The following is an 18,073-nucleotide window of genomic DNA, read 5'->3' as shown; positions in this document are numbered from 1 at the left end:
GTGTTAATGCTTTTAAAGTGCTGATTTTAAGTTATGGGATGTATTGTATCTTTTAAAGGTGGAATAAAAGGCTCAGAAGGGGTACATGAACTTAAGAGTCACACAACTACGAAGTACTAACTAACTCTGATTCAAAGCTCCGTCTTTCTGACACCAAAACTGTAACCTTTGCCTGCCCCTTTTTTCCACCATCATCCCCCTCCTCCCTCCTCTCTGGTCACTGTCAGTCTGTTCCACGTTTACATGTCTGCGATTCCATTTTGTTCATTAGCTTATTTTGTTCATTAGATTCCACCTGCAGGTGAGATTGTATGGTATTTGTCCTTCACCCCCTGGCTTATTTCACTTAACGTAATATTGAAGTTGTTTCTCACGTGACAGTACCCACTTTCCACCTCAACAGCTTTTCTTTCAACATCGAGTTTTCCTGAGCCACACCTTCCAACGAGCTTTAACTCAAGCATTCCAAATGTGTTTTAACTTTTAGTGGCATAGTGAGAGCATAAAGAACTTCAGCCTTTCCATTGGGTGGATATCAAAAATTTGAGCACAAATGTAAGAAATAACACGTTCTAAAATGCTGCCAGTAAAGAAGAAAATGAGTGTGGTTGGTTAGCTGGAAATCACCTCAGGAAAGTCACTAGCAGAGAAGAGTCATAAGAGCTGCCCCCAAAAATGGTTTGTGTGTGCAGGGAGGGGTCTTCCAAGTCATGGACAGCCCTGGCTGGTGTAGCTCAGTGGATTGAGCGTGGGCCTGTGAACCAGACAATCGCGGTTCGATTCCCAGTCAGGGCACATACCTGGGTTGCAGACCAGTTCCCTGCAGGCCAGTTCCCAGCAGGGGACACACGAAAGGCAACCATACATTGATGTTTCTCTCCCTCTCTCCTTCCCTTCCCCTCTAAAGATAAATAAATAAATAAATCTTTAAAAAAAAAAATCATGGACAGACCCAGATTTGCCCCTAACATTGTCTGAGAGAAAGATAAATTTACAGCTTAGCCAGTGTACCATCTACTGCATTATAACTCCTGGTTAAATTAATGGTGAATGAGAGGTGCTTCGGTGTTGATAAATAGTAAAGAAAAGCCAAAAGAAGAATTCTCAGGCCGACTGTCCTCAGCACTGGACGAGGAAAGGCTGATGTAGTTCTAGAGGACGCTTTTCCTTTGTTATTTAACACTGGATGCAACACCAAGTAAAGGACTGGGCAGGAGTGTGCCTGGGATTCAGTATAACCTATTACTGCTTTGTATCAGTATCCAAGTACCTGCTGAGTTTTTACCTGGAGAGAGCGAGGCCCTTATTCGAATGGTATCTGCTCTTCTACTTGGTGACCTTGGGCAGGTTGGCTGGCTAGCGTGTTTCCCAGTCTAAAATGAGAATGATGATATATGCCATAAACCACTCATGAGGTTGTTGAAAAGCTGAAATAAAACGTCCCAAAAGAACCACAAAAAAATGTGAAGTGCTGCCTGGGAGGTGATGAAGCATCAGAGTCGATGGTTCTCGACAACAATCAAATTGGTTATTTCTCTTATTTATGGATGTTTTTGGCAACCCCTTTTCTACGAGATGGTCCAGATCTAAACTTCAGGGCAAATTATATTAAATTTACCCCATATTCTATTTGAAATATAATATGAAATAAAGAAAAAGCTCTTAGAGATGTTTGCTGCAGCATTGTTTATGTCTGAAAACAATATAAGTCTCCAACTGTAGGAGAATGGTTAAATAAATTTTAAATCACCCATAAAATGAAATTATGTAGTTGAATTTATTTATGCAACATTTATAATGATACTATACATATTAATGAAGAGCTTTTAATGATTTGTTTCTAGCATACTGTTTCATAAATGTAAAAATGCTTAGGAAAAAATCCATACCGATACCGTGAAATGTCAGTAATTTTCTTTTGAGGGCTAAGAATATGTGTATTTCTTTAAACATATGTGTACTTTAATCTTAAGAATTGCCACAGGTGCTAAATAAGGGAAGCTTGAGGAAACAAGCTTGGATCACATTTGGAAAACATGATTATTTTTAATGTCAACAAGGGCTTTTTAAATGGCTATTATGTGATTATGCATGTATAACTCTGTATAGGGTATATATATATGGATTAGACTTCGCAATTTGAGAGACAGTGCTCACAATCTTATATAAGTAGTAAAAAGAATTTTAACCTGCAGAGGGTGAAGAAGCAGTGGTTTTTTACAGCATAGGGTATTAAATGTGGTCTTTGTTCTCTCTGCTCCAGGTGCTGATAGTCTGCAGCACAGGTTTGGCTGGGATTATGCTGCTCAACCACCAGCAAGATTACACAGTCTGGGTGCTGCCTCTGATCATCGTCTGCCTCTTTGCTTTCCTAGTCGCTCATTGCTTCCTGTCCATTTATGAAATGGTAGTGGATGTATTGTTCTTGTGTTTTGCCATCGATACAAAATACAATGATGGGAGCCCTGGCCGAGAATTCTATATGGATAAAGTACTGATGGTGAGTATTTCAGATGCTCTCCACTGCTTTAGGGATAAAAGTAGCAACAGAATGAAACCTGCCACACTCATGAATGAGGTCAGTCTTGGGGCAACCAGCGAAGAAGGACCTCTTAGCATGGGTGTCACCATTTCAAGTGCTCGTAGAGCAACGCCTTTTAAGAGGCCTGAGTTCACACTATTTGGTGATCCTGCTGCCCCCACTCTCTGCAGTTAGATGGATTTGAATTGACTTTGTAGACCTGTCTTTTAGCCCTTCAGTGAGGACCTTGGACCACTGCTGTTCTAAGTGCCCTTTCCTGAAGTGGGGCTCAACAACAAAGAGCCTTATTTCCTGGACGGTAGTTAGTACCCACCTGTGTTTCTCTATCCACCACCTTTCCAAGTATTATTGCGGCCAACCCCATTAAAACTCATTATCTGAAAGATGCCGGGCTAAACTGGAGGTATTTTGTGATGAATATAAATTAACAGACCTATGACTGGCAGATTGCATTATTTTATATTATTCCAGGTTTGAACCTTTACATGGGGATTATGTTCCGATTCTTTACAGTTATGTGGCCTCTGCAGTTTTTCTATATTAGAACCTCAAACTTTTTAAAAATTAAAAAAAACTATATTAAAATGGCTTATTTAAGCCATCATCAGTGTCATATGCTACAAAATTAAAGATGCCTTTGAGTAGTAATACTGGCTATTAAGCTGTGAAATATTTCTATCTTAGGAGTGGATAATATTGAAGACTAAACATTAGATATATTGCAATCATTTATCTTCAGAAACATGGTTTTAAATTAAATTTATTCATTTAAAATAAATGTGTTAATAAATAGACTAGATTCTTTTTTTTTCAATTGCAAAAATACCAAATGAGTTAACTGACCTATTTGGTATTAACACATCATCAACTAAATTTTGGACATTTTCATAATGTCTAAAGTATAATTCTAACTGATTATTTTCACAATGGAATTTGGCCCATGATAATAGCATCTCTTTTGGGATTAGGGCATTTAGGAGAAGAGTTTATATTTGTTTTTAAGCCATTGATCAAAAGCAGAGTAAAAGTACTGCTTCGCTTTCATTTTCTCTATAAGAATGATGAGGACTCTATTGAAGAGTTTAATGAAGAAGCACTCTATGAGCTTCAACTGCATAGAAACATTTCCTTAGGGGCTTAAGTCCACCTTCAGTACTTCTGACCACAGGTTCTGGTTGTTACTCCATCTTCCTCCTTTATGGGGTAATTTCAAGTCCAGATAGACTTTTTTTAAAGTAACTTACTTATAGTTTGGTAAAAACAGCATTTTGTACTCAGTCGTATCAATGCTTTCTTTTACCTTCTAGGGCTATTTTAGAGAGAAGGCTATGGAGTAAAATGTTCTTGTTGTTCCGTTTAACCATGATCGGAACAACAAGCGAAAAGTAAATCAACAAATAAAAGTATATTCTAAATACAGGAAAATAGTCTTTCTTTTTTTAAGTTAGGTATTTTCTCTTTGGCTATTACCTCAACATTATTATAAGTGAGATTGTCACAGTGAATGGATGGAGAAAAGATTTTATATCAACAGATTGCTGTTTTTTTTTCTCACAAATTTAGCCCCTCTTGCATCTGATACTGAATATTCTTATTGCTGTGGTTTTAGGCCATCCATTTATCAATATTGAGTCAAATATGCGACTATTCTTTAGAATTTCTCTACCATCCGAAATGTGAAAGAACCTAAGAATCTATGCCCTCTGGTCCCTATTTTGCAGGAGTTTGTGGAAAACAGTAGGAAAGCAATGAAAGAAGCTGGCAAGGGAGGCGTGGCCGACGCCAGAGAGCTAAAACCGATGGTAGGTGGAGATGAGGAGGCGGCCGCCCTCCAAGAATTTCACTTTCACTTCCTCTCTCTCTCTGTCTTCACTGACTGCACTTCTTCCGGAGAAGCTTTTGTTGTCTGTATCACGCAGGACGTGCTGCTCTTTCTGTTTGTGTGTTTACCCATCAATTGGATGGCTGAATTTTTATCACAGTTGAAACCACCTTCTGTAAAAGTAAGCTGAAAGGAACACAGCATTGTCACAAGGCAGAGTGGTCATGGCAGCGAAGGGGATATTCTTGTCCCTAAGGTGAAATTGCTGGGTTTTTTTTTTTTTCTTTTTGACTGTCAGTGGCTAGTTTTCATTGGGCTGAATGTCTGGCTGTGTGTTTAAACTGACGGTTTGATTCTTATCATTTGGAAGGTGATAATGGCAATTCCTTTCAACTTGCTAAAATCCATATTCCCTCATTTTTAAACATTGGTTTGTTTATGTTGCTGTCTTCTCCCCTTTGCTGACTTTTTCTTTTGTTGCCTGGATTGTACTTTCTTTGTTTCTTAAGCTATTTTTCAGTAGCAAACAAATCTGTTTTCATCAACACCCACATTTCCCACTAAATAAGACAGCCTGGTCTTCACCACCCTCAGCTGGATTGTAAGAAGGATAAATTACCTCTGGTCAGTGATGCATATATTCCACTTTTATTCAAAAAAAAAAAAAGCAACTTCTCAGTGTAGGAGAATCCGGAGCTGCTTTTCCCATAGATGCCTCATCACCACCTAACAACAGATGTCTCTAACATATATTCATCTAATTACTACTTATTTTATGAATGTATTATTTTTAAGTGGCATGTTTATTTCAAAATATTCTATCATTGCTTATATCTGTAAACAGTTCATTTTAAATACTGCAACTTCTAATTGCATATCATGTCCAAAGTATAAGGTAAAGACTTTCTCTTCTTCTTTACACTATAACAAATGGTTTGATTCATCATTTTCCAACTTAAGAAATATAGAGAACTAGCCCACTGAAGTTTTTAAGAGTAAAGGAAATGGGTTCCATTAAGGGGAGTGAGAGAGACCATAAATGTATATGGAAAATAACTGCAGAACCAACTTAAATTAGAGTCTCAGCAGAATGTCCAGACAGAAACCCTTTCCTTTGTAAACCCGTTCAGTACATATATTGCTGGTGCTCTTAATAGTTTTGATGATAATAAAGTAAAATATCAATGTTCAGATTCCCAAAGCACAGATCACTCTAATCATAAGTAAAAAGATGTAGACAATGGTATGGCCCTTAGTTTAATGTGTGCATTAGCTGGAACTGGATTGGGTGGGCAAGGGACGCCATTCAGCAGTCCCTCCTGTCAGGTGCCTTGCCTCCTCCCCCTTCTTTCTGAACCTGTCTTACGTCATGCAGGCCAGGGTGGCAGCGTTGAGGGTTTCCATGCCCTACAGTGGCATGGAAAAGTGAGGAAGACTCCTTTCTTGCTGCTGCTTCGTTGTCTTAATTATTCAGGAACTCAGGTTCCAAGCCTGAGACTTAGAAAGGATATAGAAAATCTTAAAATGTAAACCATCTTTTCCCCCCTTTTCTTTCTGTCTAGTGGTGGAAGCTTTCATTAAATTATTGCGCAGTAATATGCATTTAAAGGAAGGGAGAACTATTTGGAGATTTAGGACTCACTAGTTTGACCACGAATTGGCATGTAGTTCTGTATTCTTAAGGCAAAGGCAAATGTATTGTGGTAGACCAGAATGAAGTGTACCTTCTCTTACCTAAACCCCCAATTCATAATTAACACTAGGAGAATTGCCCAGGTTATGTGGCATTTTACCAGAAGCCATGCAATTTAGAAAGATTTTATCCTAATATTGCTTTCCCTTAACTCAAACAATGCATTAAAATCTTCATTCAGTCTTCAGTTTAATGTCTTTGTTATTCATCAGTTCATTGCTTGGCAATGAACGGCAAGTCCCAAATACCTCTTCTGTGTGCATTTTTCTTCTGGAGCTTTGGACATGGAGCATTTGGTACCTAAGAATAATGTTTTTTAAGGGGTTAAAAAACTCTTTAGGAGAGAAGAGTGAAATGTTGCTCAGAGGGTAGTTAAAATTTTTAAGCACATGGTCCCTCTAATTCTTATCTCTTTTCTACAGTATGCATGGTAAGAGTTGACCCCTACTATTGTGTATGTGTCCCTAAAGAATTACCTGAGAAACTTCCCCCTAAAGTTTGGGAATTGGTAGGATTCATATTGCTTCTTTGTATTTGCTCGGTCCAAGTCACGTTATTCCCATAGATGAAAGTTCTTTAAAGCATGTCATACCTAGTTTGCCGTATCTGTAGAGACACTACTGTTTGAATTCGCCGTCTGCCTTCCTCCTCAATGGAATATTTTAATTTAGGGTTTATTTTTAGCCTATAAAATAATGTTCAGGAAAATGAGGTTTTACATTTTCCTTTTGACAGGGGGATCATTGAACTGGATATAAATATTCCCAGTTCTCCTCTTGGACATTTTTTTTTGATAGATTCTACTAGTTAAGGAAACTTTAAAGGTTTGTGAGGCCTCTCTGCAAATGTTTGAAGATGATTTAGAAAAATTTACCAAATGTGATATAGAGGTTTAAGAAAGAGACATCTGGCCACCTGCTTATACAGGAGAAAAATCTACAGAGGAAAGGGAGGAAAACCCTGGCCACTATAGCGTCTTAGACCAGAGAAGTATTCTCTGCGTATCTCGAAGGTTATCCAACCAGCAATGTGATTGCCACCGTCCACACAAATTCCAGCCCCTGCAAATAGTTTCAGGGGAGAAGGATTCTCAGTTCATTTCGCGTTGTTGCTGTTTGTGACTGTCCCTCAGTGTATTTGTAACGTCATGCATAATCTCCTTCTAATGGTAATTGTCTAAGATTATACTCTGTATGACTTTGTTTTCTAGGCTTCGGGAGCAAGTTCCGCTTGAACCTAGCTGGCCGTGTGGAACCAATTGACATTCCAAAACAATATATACACATAACTATGTATCTGTGTGTGTGGGCGTGTGTATATATGTATATGTATGTGTGTATGTATATGTATATACACACACACACATAATCAGCCAAAATCAGAGAAAAGGAACAGGGATTTAATACCTTTTTTACGCTTATTTTTGTCGAACATGTACCCCTTTCATACGGGTGGCTTTTACAAGGCAACTGCCGTCATTTAATGTTTTCAATTGTAATTGTCTTAATGGAAATGTTAAGATTCATATCTGATTAACATTTTTAATAACTTAGAGGAGATTTTTAACTTTAGTTATTTAAATGAGGTAAAATTATTGTACCGAATTCTCTGTCTAAAGGGTATCAGGGGTGAGTTCCCTGATGTGTACATAAAATCAAGATCCTATTTCACTGCAGCGTAATTGCTAGTGGGATGTGACTAGGCATATGCTGTCAGGGAAATAAGGAATTACTCCAATCAGTTCTCCCCAATCAAAGAAGCCATGTCATTTTTATTTTTAAAAACACACAAGTGGGCCCAGTATGGGAAGTTTCATAACTGCTCACTCATGCATTTGTCAGCCAACATTAAAAAGTAACCAACTCCTCAGGTATTTGTAGTTTACCCTAACGCTTCTATAAGAGAGTAGGTAAAAAAGAATAGGGTAGATAATCTTTCTTATGCAAACTTTTTTCTTATGGTTCGTCTTTCATTTTTGTCTTTAGTAGCATCTCTCACACATTTTGTGCCTGATTTGAAAGGAAGCTGGAGCACCCCATGAGTATAGTCTATGCGTTCCTGCATATTGATCTGCAGATAAAGTAAAGCTGGGCAGGATAAGGAAGGGAGAGACGCATGCAACACAGAGCATTGAAAAGTCCAGCTGTGGGCTTCTGCTCCAGAGGGACATGAGTGGGTCAGGGCTGAAGAGCCATTTTATTCAAACACTTGCTATGAAATTTGAAAGCGCACTGGCAGGTGCTCCTCTCCTTGGCCATTCATGAAGTATCCAGAGTTCTACAATGTTTAACTGAAGAATTGATCAATGTCCTGATCCTCAAGTGTTGAACCTTTTTGTTTGTTTGTTTGTTTGTTTGGGGCTGGGTTACTGGTTGTTTTTTTTTAATTATTATTCCTGAAGCTTACCAGATATGAATGGCTAATATTCCATTGTTCTGCTTGTTGTAATGGTGAATGCTTTAAGAAAAAAAAGTGTAATTTGCTAAGAATAATTCATGATCTGTTTATGCGATAACTCCTTTTTGTTACAATTTTTTTAAAAAAAGGCTATTTTTGTTAATGTAAAGTAACTATTTCAGAGCAAATTTTTTAAACTTATTGCACTAAATACAGGCTCTGTACAAAAAAAAAAAAAGCCTCAGCATTTTATCATTCCATGGAAGGACACTCTTTTGAAAGAAAACATTGCTTCCTACCAGAATGAGGCAGCGAATTAGACCAGTGTATTAGGGAGATGCGTACAATTAATGTCAGTAGGGCTTACTGGGCAGCTGTTTGCTAATGCGCTTCCTTTCAAAGGGTTGGACCTTTAAATTGCTGCAAAAGGTAAATTGTATTTTTTTTAAGTATTCGTGTTCTTTAGCTAGGCTAAACTTTGCTAAATGCCTTGGTTTCTTTTCAAAGCTCATGTAATATTTCTGACTTTTCAGAATATCTGCAATAAGAGTCTGAATTTTTTTTTTAAAGAAAACACACAGTTAAGAGCTCATGTCTTGGCAAAATCTGGGAAACCAACATTGTGAAAGTAGCTATTCTGAAACAATAATTCTCCAGAAGTTAACATCTAACACTGACAGACTGTATCATTGTACTCTTTTATATCAGTTGAAAGGAATAAACGTAATTATGTAACTAACAATTATCCAAATAGGTGAGAGAGCAAATCATCTGAGAAAATTCAGAATCCCTTCTGTTCCATAACCACAGGAATTTTGGACATTAAGAAACATTGGGAACTAAATTTAGGACTGGCAAAAAGCTGGAAGATGGGTATCAAAACAGAAGACATTCCAGGAGCTAGCTCTTTTAGGAGGTGTCCCTCCAAAGCGACCTGATGGAAGTCCTGAATTTGGAAATTAGGTCCTACTCACTTGGACAAGCCAGCATCATGGACTCATGCTGCTCCCTGTTCCAAATGCTCACAATCTCAACTATTTGGAAGCCACCAGGAATGCTTTCTAATGATCATTTGCAACTAGAACTGTAATCGGAAAGAAATTTTGTATTTTTGTATAACTCGACTGTGTGCCATTTTATATGACAGGTCCTGTTTTACAAATAAATTTTGTTTTACTAACATGGTGTTTAGAAACTATGATCTATGTGTAACCATGTCATTTGAGTTCCAAATTAATGGCCAGGCTGTTTCCTGGAGTGAACTTGTGTGCCGTATCGGTAGATAGGTGCCGATACTCATACATCATATACAGGCACACACGGAGCTATTCGATATATGTAGTATCACTCTCATATGAGCTGCATTCTCTGATTTGTTTTATAAAGCCTCACACGGGCTTTTTTTTTTACAGCAGCATTTAAATGCTTTGAGGTTATGTTTGGATACTCCTGCTGCCTCTCTCATCCATTGCGAGTCATTCCTCAGCTAGCTGTGGGCTGGCTGCCTTGTTGCTATTTACTCACTGCCTCCATCTTCTGCCCAAGTGGGAAGAATAGATGAAAAACAAAAATTACCTGTGAAATGGGGCTACCCGAATAATTTTATAAACCACTGACTCAGTGTTGTGGTCTTGTGTCTCTTCCTGTGGCGGATCTTCACAGCTGCATCCAGGACTCACCTTCACGTCCTCTACTGTGAATCATGGCCATGGTAACGGCAGTGCTGTTGTGGTTCCTGCCACCAGATCATCAAGGCTCCGGTGCGTGATGTGGAGCTCCTAGGCTCCTGCCTCCAGAGTAAGCTCTGCTGTCATATAGTACGGAAGGGAAAACATTACCTTTCTGTATAAATTTAAGGAGACCCATCTTTTATGGGAAACTTACCAGTGCTTCCAGCAAATGTTAGGAATTTAGGGCATTGAGATTGTATAATCCTTGCATGGATGAGCAGAGCTCAGAGAAGGTTGTTGCTTTAAACTGTTTAATGCAATGCTTAACATGTAGGGTGGAAGCCTTTATGTCATCCTGTAGCATAATTAAGTCCTACATTATTGCGGTGTGAGTGGCTTAGCTGTGTGTTGGTCCTCACCTTTTTCCATCGCGGTTAAGGAAGAGGTAGTCACTGAGTCTATTAAAAAAATTATCCTGGATAAAAGTCTTTCCTTTGTAAAGATGCTTTGCTTTCCTTCCTTCCTTCCTTCCTTCCTTCCTTCCTTCCTTCCTTCCTTCCTTCCTTCCTTCCTTCCTTCCTTCCTTCCTTCCTTCTCTTTCCTTTCCTTTCTTTCTTTCTTTCTTTCTTTCTTTCTTTCTTTCTTTCTTTCTTTCTTTCTTTCTTTCTTTCTTTCTTTCTTCCTTTCTTCCTTTCTTCCTTTCTTCCTTTCTTCCTTTTCTCTTTTCTTTCTTTGTCAGCAAAGGTCATTAAGCTGCCACTTCCTAACACCACTGGCCTTGGTATGTACCAAGGGCTCCCTTGTCTTCCTAGGGCAGTTACAGGAGCAGCGAGGAAGTGGCCCCTTCCTTTACGCTGGTCCCGAGCTGCTTTAAACCAGAGTAATACTTCCCTCACCTGCTTCCTCAGAACAACTAAGGGAACTGCAGGCGCCAAATACGAGTGAGGCCACATCATTGCCCCTGAGGCTTCAACCACTTTCCAGATGCACCACTACTAGCTACTAAAGGCCATTTCAGGAGGTAGCCCTCCCTCATCTGCAGGGTAGAATTGCGGGGTCAGCTCCCAAACTGGAGCTGCCAATTATAATGACCTGAACATTATTTTGGTTTTGGTCAGTTACCTTCTCATTTGAATTCTGGGGATTTCCAGCAGCCTTTAACAGAGCCTCTGAGAAGTTATCTTCAGAAAGGTCTTTCAACTTTCACCTTTCAGTGAGTAAGTTCTCCACTGCTTTTTTACTGCAACTTCAAAAACATCCCGAGGCTTATCAGTGTATCTGCCACAGTTAATTTCTGTGCTGTTTTCATATATTCCATCTGACAGACAGGAGTGCACTGTAATGGCTTGCCTCGAGTTAAGACATGGTCCTTGAATACATATTGGAAAATTGTGAGTTTGTAAGTAAATGCATAAAGCAGAAGCTTGTGTATTATATATTCATAGCATAGAATGCCTTTTGCTTTAAATGCATATTCATGTACCTTGTGTACTAGGGATGCATGTTAGCCCCTCTGAAAAGTGGGCACCATTCAGATGCAGCGGCTGCTTTTGGAATTAGCTCATCTTTGTTCAGTGGCATGCAGCCCAAGTTCTGAAAAAGCAGCCTCAACCGGGCCAAGAGAAAAATCTAAAGCTAACAAACCTAACAACAGAATGAAAGGCTAATCATGTTGTATACGCATATACATTTAAAGTGAGTATACTTTCTCCCATTCAGGTTCCATAAATTGGAGCCAAATTTTTATTCTCCAAGAGGAAACTTTGAATCTAAGATTTAAATTTTTGAAAACACCTCGCTTATAAAAATCTTTAATGCAGAGTTTTTAAACTTGAGCATTTCTGTGGCAAACCTTTCTTTTCTGCAGAAACCCCATCAGACTCTTCCTCCTCATCTTGACTTTTGTGTGTGTGAAACCAGACAAAGGGTGCTTCTAGTTCAGCATTGCAGGACAATGACCACTTTTGTAAATGACGCAGGCAGGATATATGTGTGATATTTTGTGAAGGAATTCATTGGTAAAATTGTGGAAAAGATAAATTGTTAGGGACCCAAATATTAGGCTCTTTTATTCAGTTTTACAACTTATGTGATTTCCTGAGGGATAAACACTCCAGACTAGAGGGTTCAGAATAGTAAAGCTTTCAGGCTACTTGTAGTCTGGTTAAGATCAAGCTGAACATGAAAACCTTGTATTTCCTAAATGTTTCAGAAACTTTTCACTTTTATTTGCTAAAACCTGAATTTAATATTTGATGTTCAAAATCAGGTTCTTCATCTTTTACTGGGACATGGGCCCCTTTGAGAGGCTTCTGAAAACACTAGACCATCTCTCCAATGCATGTAGCCCATCTATGAACATGTAAGATGCAAATAAGAATTTCAGGGCCCTCACACTGCCAGCTCTCACCCCCACTGTGCCCTCAGGGCCTCATGAGCACAAGTCAAAGGCGTTTCTAAAGTTGGTTTGATAATGTGTTTTGAAATAAGGTAGTGATTAAGCCTCTACCGAAGATATTTTTAAGATGGTACTTGCCAACGTCTGACCTGAAGTCATTTTTATAACTACAAGACTTTGATTTAGTGCTGGCTTTGGAAATAGAAACCACACTAATCTGAATACATAACAAGACTGTCCACACTGAATCTCCAAGACAGTCAGATTTGTTTCCTTGGAGGCATGAGGGCGTATGTGTCTGGTGGGCAGAGGTGGATTTTGGGCAAGGTACCAAATTATTTGCAGTGGACGAGAAAATCCAAGCAGAAATGAGTAGGAAATCCTGTAATTTTCCATCTATCAGAACACTCGATATTTTTACCTTGTAGCTCTGATACGAAGTGTGGTGTGGTGTTATCAGTATATGACCGTCCAAAAATCTATTTGTCAGCACGATGAGAACAGTCGATGGTACATTAGCAAACTTGGTGTAGTCGAGCAGTTGATAAGAGTTGTTGTAGTGGAAAGCTGGAAGAGCAGATGCCAGGGGTAGAACTTCAAAAGGAGTTTTCTCTCCCCGTGAGTCGAGGTGTCCCGCGATGTTTCTCGGTCCCCACTAGAGCAGCCTGGACGACCGCCAACGGGGCCCCGCCTCCACAGGCCACCCCCTCTTCTTTCTGTGGGGAGCGTGTGGATTTCTTCCTGTCTGGACGTTACCGCTGTTAGGGAAGGGTGCGGTGTCGACAGGGAGAACTCACAGGGCTCCTGAAAGAGCTGGCGGAAATCCTTAGGAGGTGGAATTTCTCTTAACATGTGGGTCATTACTGAATGGTCAGACATCAGACCACCTACATTTTCAAGCTCAAGAAAGCCTAGGACATCCCATCCCTGGCCGGTGAGTTAAGTCAGCCCCCTATTCCCTCACCCATCCCCAGAAGAGCTTTCATAAACCACCCACAGGAGCAAATGGAGAGACCACAGGTGGAAATGCCCCTCTCGGGGAGCAAAGGGCCTAAGTCCAGTGTAAGTATCTACATTCCGTATGTCCTTTTGTCATAGAAGTGTACGATTTCAAACAGAATGTCCTGACCTTTGCAGATGAATCTGACCCACCCATCCCATCAGTTAGAGAATTCATGTGAGAGAGTTGTTTTTTGAGGAATATGTGTTAAGCCATTCCATGTAAGGAAAAGGAAGCCTTGAAAAGGAGAGAAGTAAATGGGCTCGGGTCTGGGGTGGAAGTTAGTGCCTGCAGACCATTCTGCCTGCCACAGGGATGAGACAAACCTGAGTCAGCTCCGGGGGGCGATGGAGACAGACTGGGTTCCCGTCGTCTGTGCTTGGAACTTCTCTTGGGCCCCGCTTGTTTTTTGCTAGTTTTGATTTTCAGAGAAAGACGTCACATGGGGAAAGTTGCTTTCTCCTCTATTTCCTTAGTTGAGGTTTCCTGATTTCTTTCCTCCTGTAAATGGGTACTGGGGGCTCCATAATGAAAAGAAGGCTCAATTATACTGTCTCAAAATATTCTTGGCCACTGACTTGTGCTTCGAACTGGTACTGAGCCATTGCTGGCAGTTCAGTGGGTTATTAGCTGATATGATTATGGGGTAAAAAACTTTGCAACTAACAGACAAAAAGGGGGGGATGATAAGTGTGGGAGGCACCTCACAAAATGATGGAAGCTCTGAAAAAACAACCAAAGACAAAAGTATATCTTCTGAAGACCAAAGGTCTGACTTTATGTGTTTGCTGACACCGCCTCTCCAAGCTCCTGGAGTTTAGGGTAAAGCTCCTAGAATAAGGCAGCCAAGCTTCACAGACCAGTCAGTGCAATAGGGACCACTCAGGCCCTCACATTCCATGTCAGGCCCGGCCCAGCATATGGGACGACGATATGAACAGAAACACACACCAGTGGGTGTTGATGTCTCACTGCGGTGCAGTCCGGCATGAGAAGTGTGTTGTGGTGCCGCATTTTTGGTCTTTTATTTTCCCATGTGCATTCTCTTCCATAGTGTCAAAATGAACTTTACGTCATGTCCTGTCTGTGTCCATTGAGAACTGTGGGATCACCGGCACGCTTTCCGCGTGTTCAGTAGTTCAAGGCCTTGTCTCTGAGCATTATTCTGAGTTTTTCCTTACTGTAGGGTCCCTACACTGTGTTCGTGTGGGGAGACACACGTGTAGGTGCTCGAACACGCCCCCAGACACGGTCGTAGCCCTGGTATTTGTGACTTGTCGTTGTTGACGCAGTGCACACTTTACGGACAGAGCATTGTGCTCTCGGAGGACTTTGAAAATGTGTACATTGAGCAATTAACTTTCTGGAGTTACCTCCTCTTGCTGGGAAATTAATTTCCAAGAGCTCTGAATTGGATGGCGTTCCATCCGGCTTCAGAGTGCAAGGAGCCTATAGGAAATGGAGCTTTGAAATGTTTTACTTGTGCAGAAATATGAACTAGGAAAAAAAAAGTGCTGGTCTAATGCTAAGTTTTCTCTGTGTACTGACGCAGTTGCCAGAATTATAACGAGAACTGTATTTTAGTCTAACAAATGTATAGACTTTTTTATGTAATAAATAAAATTTTATAGGAAAGAATGTCATTGTCTACTGTGTTGTGACACCTTCCCGGGGTGGGGATTGACAGTATAGGGCAGGAGAATAGTTCTCCACCTACCCTCTGGGCTCTCAGCTCAGACATCTGTAATCAAAGACAGATTAATGAGAGAAGAACACACACATGTATTAACACGCACACATGGGAGCTACCCAGGGAGGAATGAGCAACTCCCGGAGGTGGCTTAGAATTCAAGTTTAAATAACATCTGAATAGGGAATGGGGAGAGTAAATGATTGTTAGGAAAGATGGATGGGCCCTTAGAAGGTGGTGGCTTTTGAGAAAGTTTGTCCCTGTGTGGTGTCAACTTCTAGTCTCCTCTCCAGTGATAAGAGTTAGTCTGTCCTGGAGGATGAAACTCCCAAGAAGGGCATAATGACAAGCTAACGCCTTTTGGAGGAATCTGTCTCCAGGCGGATAAGGAGCATTCAGAGAAGGCCTCTCCCTGCGTTTGCTGTTATTCCAGCGCCTACAGCTCAAAATAATCAATATACCAAAGGAGCATTTTTTTGAGGTGGCATGTCCCAACTCCTACGGTCATATTTTGGGAGTGGCATGCGTATTCTACTACTCTTCAGTAGAAAGTCATTGCGAATAGCATCTGGTTTCAAATGTAGTCAGTACACAGCCAGGAAACCCTGGAATTTCCCAGCTATTCCCTGCTAGCATGGCCTAGGGGCCTTGAAGCGTGAAATATAAATGTACTGAAAACTAATTTCCGAAAGACCAGGTTCATCCACTGCCCAGCCAGGCTTCCAAGCTGGAGTCAGTCATCCTGAGTGAGCTGTGGTTGCCACCAAGTTCAGTGACCAGGCAGAGTAGAAAAGGTCTACTTTTCTGTTAGATAAGGTTTACCATGGAAGACACTGTGCTGGACGCCCTGCACATAAATTGAAGCTTACAGCTGTGCTGAATTAGTGGGTTTGTGGCACTTTGGCCATAACAGGCAGTAGCTGTGCTTCACTGAGGTTTGGAAAAAAATCCAACTCGTTTAATTTATTCTCAAGGCTCTCAGGGGACTAAGGAAAGGGTGTTATGAAGTAAAAGACTTCTGGGGATACCCATAAACCTCTCTGAGATGTTCTGTAAATTGGGGTTTTTCCAGAGAGGTTGCTGTGCAGGGGGCCTTTATCACCAAATGTGGGTGATACCCAGATCAGAGCCCTGGGGGTTTCTCTACACCATCTTGTCAAAAGAACTTGTTATAGAATGTTTGTGAGGTGTCCTCACACACCAGAGGTGTCTGAGATACTGAAGAACCTTAACTAGTCTGGACCATTAATTCTTTGGGGGGGGACAGTGATTCTGATGCTGATGTACACAATTTCTAGTTATAGAGACCATCTAGTGATAAAAGAGCTTGTGGAAAAGCCTCACATCTCCTGAAGTTACCCAGAATTTTTCTGTCTTTTTGGCTATTCAATCTCAAGTCTTAGAAAATAAAGAAAAACCCAGAGGATTTCTTTTACGAAGCATACTATTTGTGCCCTCTAGATTTATATGCAATTATGATTGAAATTTGAGCCTCTCCGAATTGCTGTATAGCTCCTACCTCTTGCAGGTGTTGAGAGGCGTGGAAAGAACCAGTATCTTAGGAGGTTGTTTGGCCTTATAACCTTGAACGAGCTTGCTGTGGGACTAACCCATAAGACCACACCTCCTCACGTTATTACGTGTTTTAGTTGTGGCAAGTACAGTGGAAGTGAGAAATGCTTTGTGCCTTTAGTTTGACACCGTGCATTTACTGTCCAAAAAGAATGTACAAGGTGCACCCAGCTTAAATTTAGGATTCCAGAAAATGCAGAGCTAGGCTATTAGATCGTGGCCTAGGCTTATAGCAGTTTCAGTAGAAGTCTTAAAGCTCTCTAGGTGGTTTCATGCCCCCCAGCTAGGCACCGTGGACTGAAGAGGTGACAGTCAGGGGTTGCCTTCAAGGCCAAATGAGGGCTGTCAGCCTTCCAAACGCATCCTATACCTTACACTCGGGCACGGGGTGGTAGGGGGGTTGTGTCAGCTCTAATTCTCCATCTGCTGGAGAGGATTCTCACAGCTCACCCCCAAATAAAACAATGTTAACACAAAGCTAGAAATCTAATTTTAAGAAGAGGCATGTGAAAATTGAGAAAAGGAAAATAGCTGCACGAGAAAACCTAGGCTGAGTGTAAGAGTGGACTCACTTTTCTGTCAGTCCCGAAGGGTGTGTAGTTTCACATCTAATAGAAAGAAGCATTGACTTGAACTTCAGCAGGAGAGACTGGAGAGGCATTAAAATGATGTAAGTAATATTTAATGACTTGGAATAATGTTTACAATAGAGTCGATGGAAAAGGGAATAAAGCGGTTTTTATAGCATGATCTCATTTATGTAAAATCACATTTGTATACAGTTTTAAATGACAAAACGTATAACAGATTCTGTAGGCACCAGTAGTTGGTGAGTTGATTGAAAATTTTGGTTCAGGAAGAAAATCATTATAAATGAAACATTTAAAAAACCTGCAAGTAAGTATTCATTGGCCAGTCCTTGACACAGGTATAACTCTTTTTTTTTGTGTGTGACTCTTTGGCCCCTCTGATGTTGTCTATTGTCTTTTTTGCATTAACCACACAAATAATGCAGCCCCTCCCCCCCAAAAAATATAAAAATGTGAAATGTTGATTTCTGTAGAATGGGTCAAGAATTCAGAAGTGTTTATGAAGCCAACTGAGCATAGGCTCCCAGATTTTTATAATGTCTTTCCAATGTGTATAATTCTCATGCATACATAGTTCAAGAGTACTATATTTTGTATCTAAAGTCTTTCCAAAGCATTCAACTTAGTGTTCAGAGAAATTACTCTCTTCATACTCATTTATATCAATATACTTAATACTGAAATGATTACACCATTAGT

The 18,073-nt window shown here is 40.3% G+C and overlaps 1 protein-coding gene across 3 annotated transcripts in view; it reads left to right on the top strand.

The window, feature by feature from the left end:
- SLC44A1 (solute carrier family 44 member 1) overlaps positions 1-18,073 on the top strand; it is a 171,325-nt gene that overhangs the window by 122,743 nt on the left and 30,509 nt on the right. Inside the window, exons 14-16 of one of the 3 annotated variants that reach the window (XM_037152844.2) lie at positions 2,264-2,500; positions 4,264-4,344; positions 7,268-9,634. In XM_037152844.2, coding sequence (XP_037008739.2) covers positions 2,264-2,500; positions 4,264-4,344; positions 7,268-7,291 — 342 coding nt within the window. In that variant the 3' untranslated portion in view covers positions 7,292-9,634. The other 2 variants (XM_037152845.2, XM_037152843.2) reach the window with 2 other exon arrangements.

Source organism: Artibeus jamaicensis, unplaced genomic scaffold, assembly GCF_021234435.1.
Source record: "Artibeus jamaicensis isolate MK-2021 breed Jamaican fruit bat unplaced genomic scaffold, CSHL_Jam_final scaffold_1964, whole genome shotgun sequence".
Taxonomy (NCBI): Eukaryota; Metazoa; Chordata; class Mammalia; order Chiroptera; family Phyllostomidae; genus Artibeus; species Artibeus jamaicensis.
This window is presented reverse-complemented; position numbering and strand designations above follow the sequence as displayed.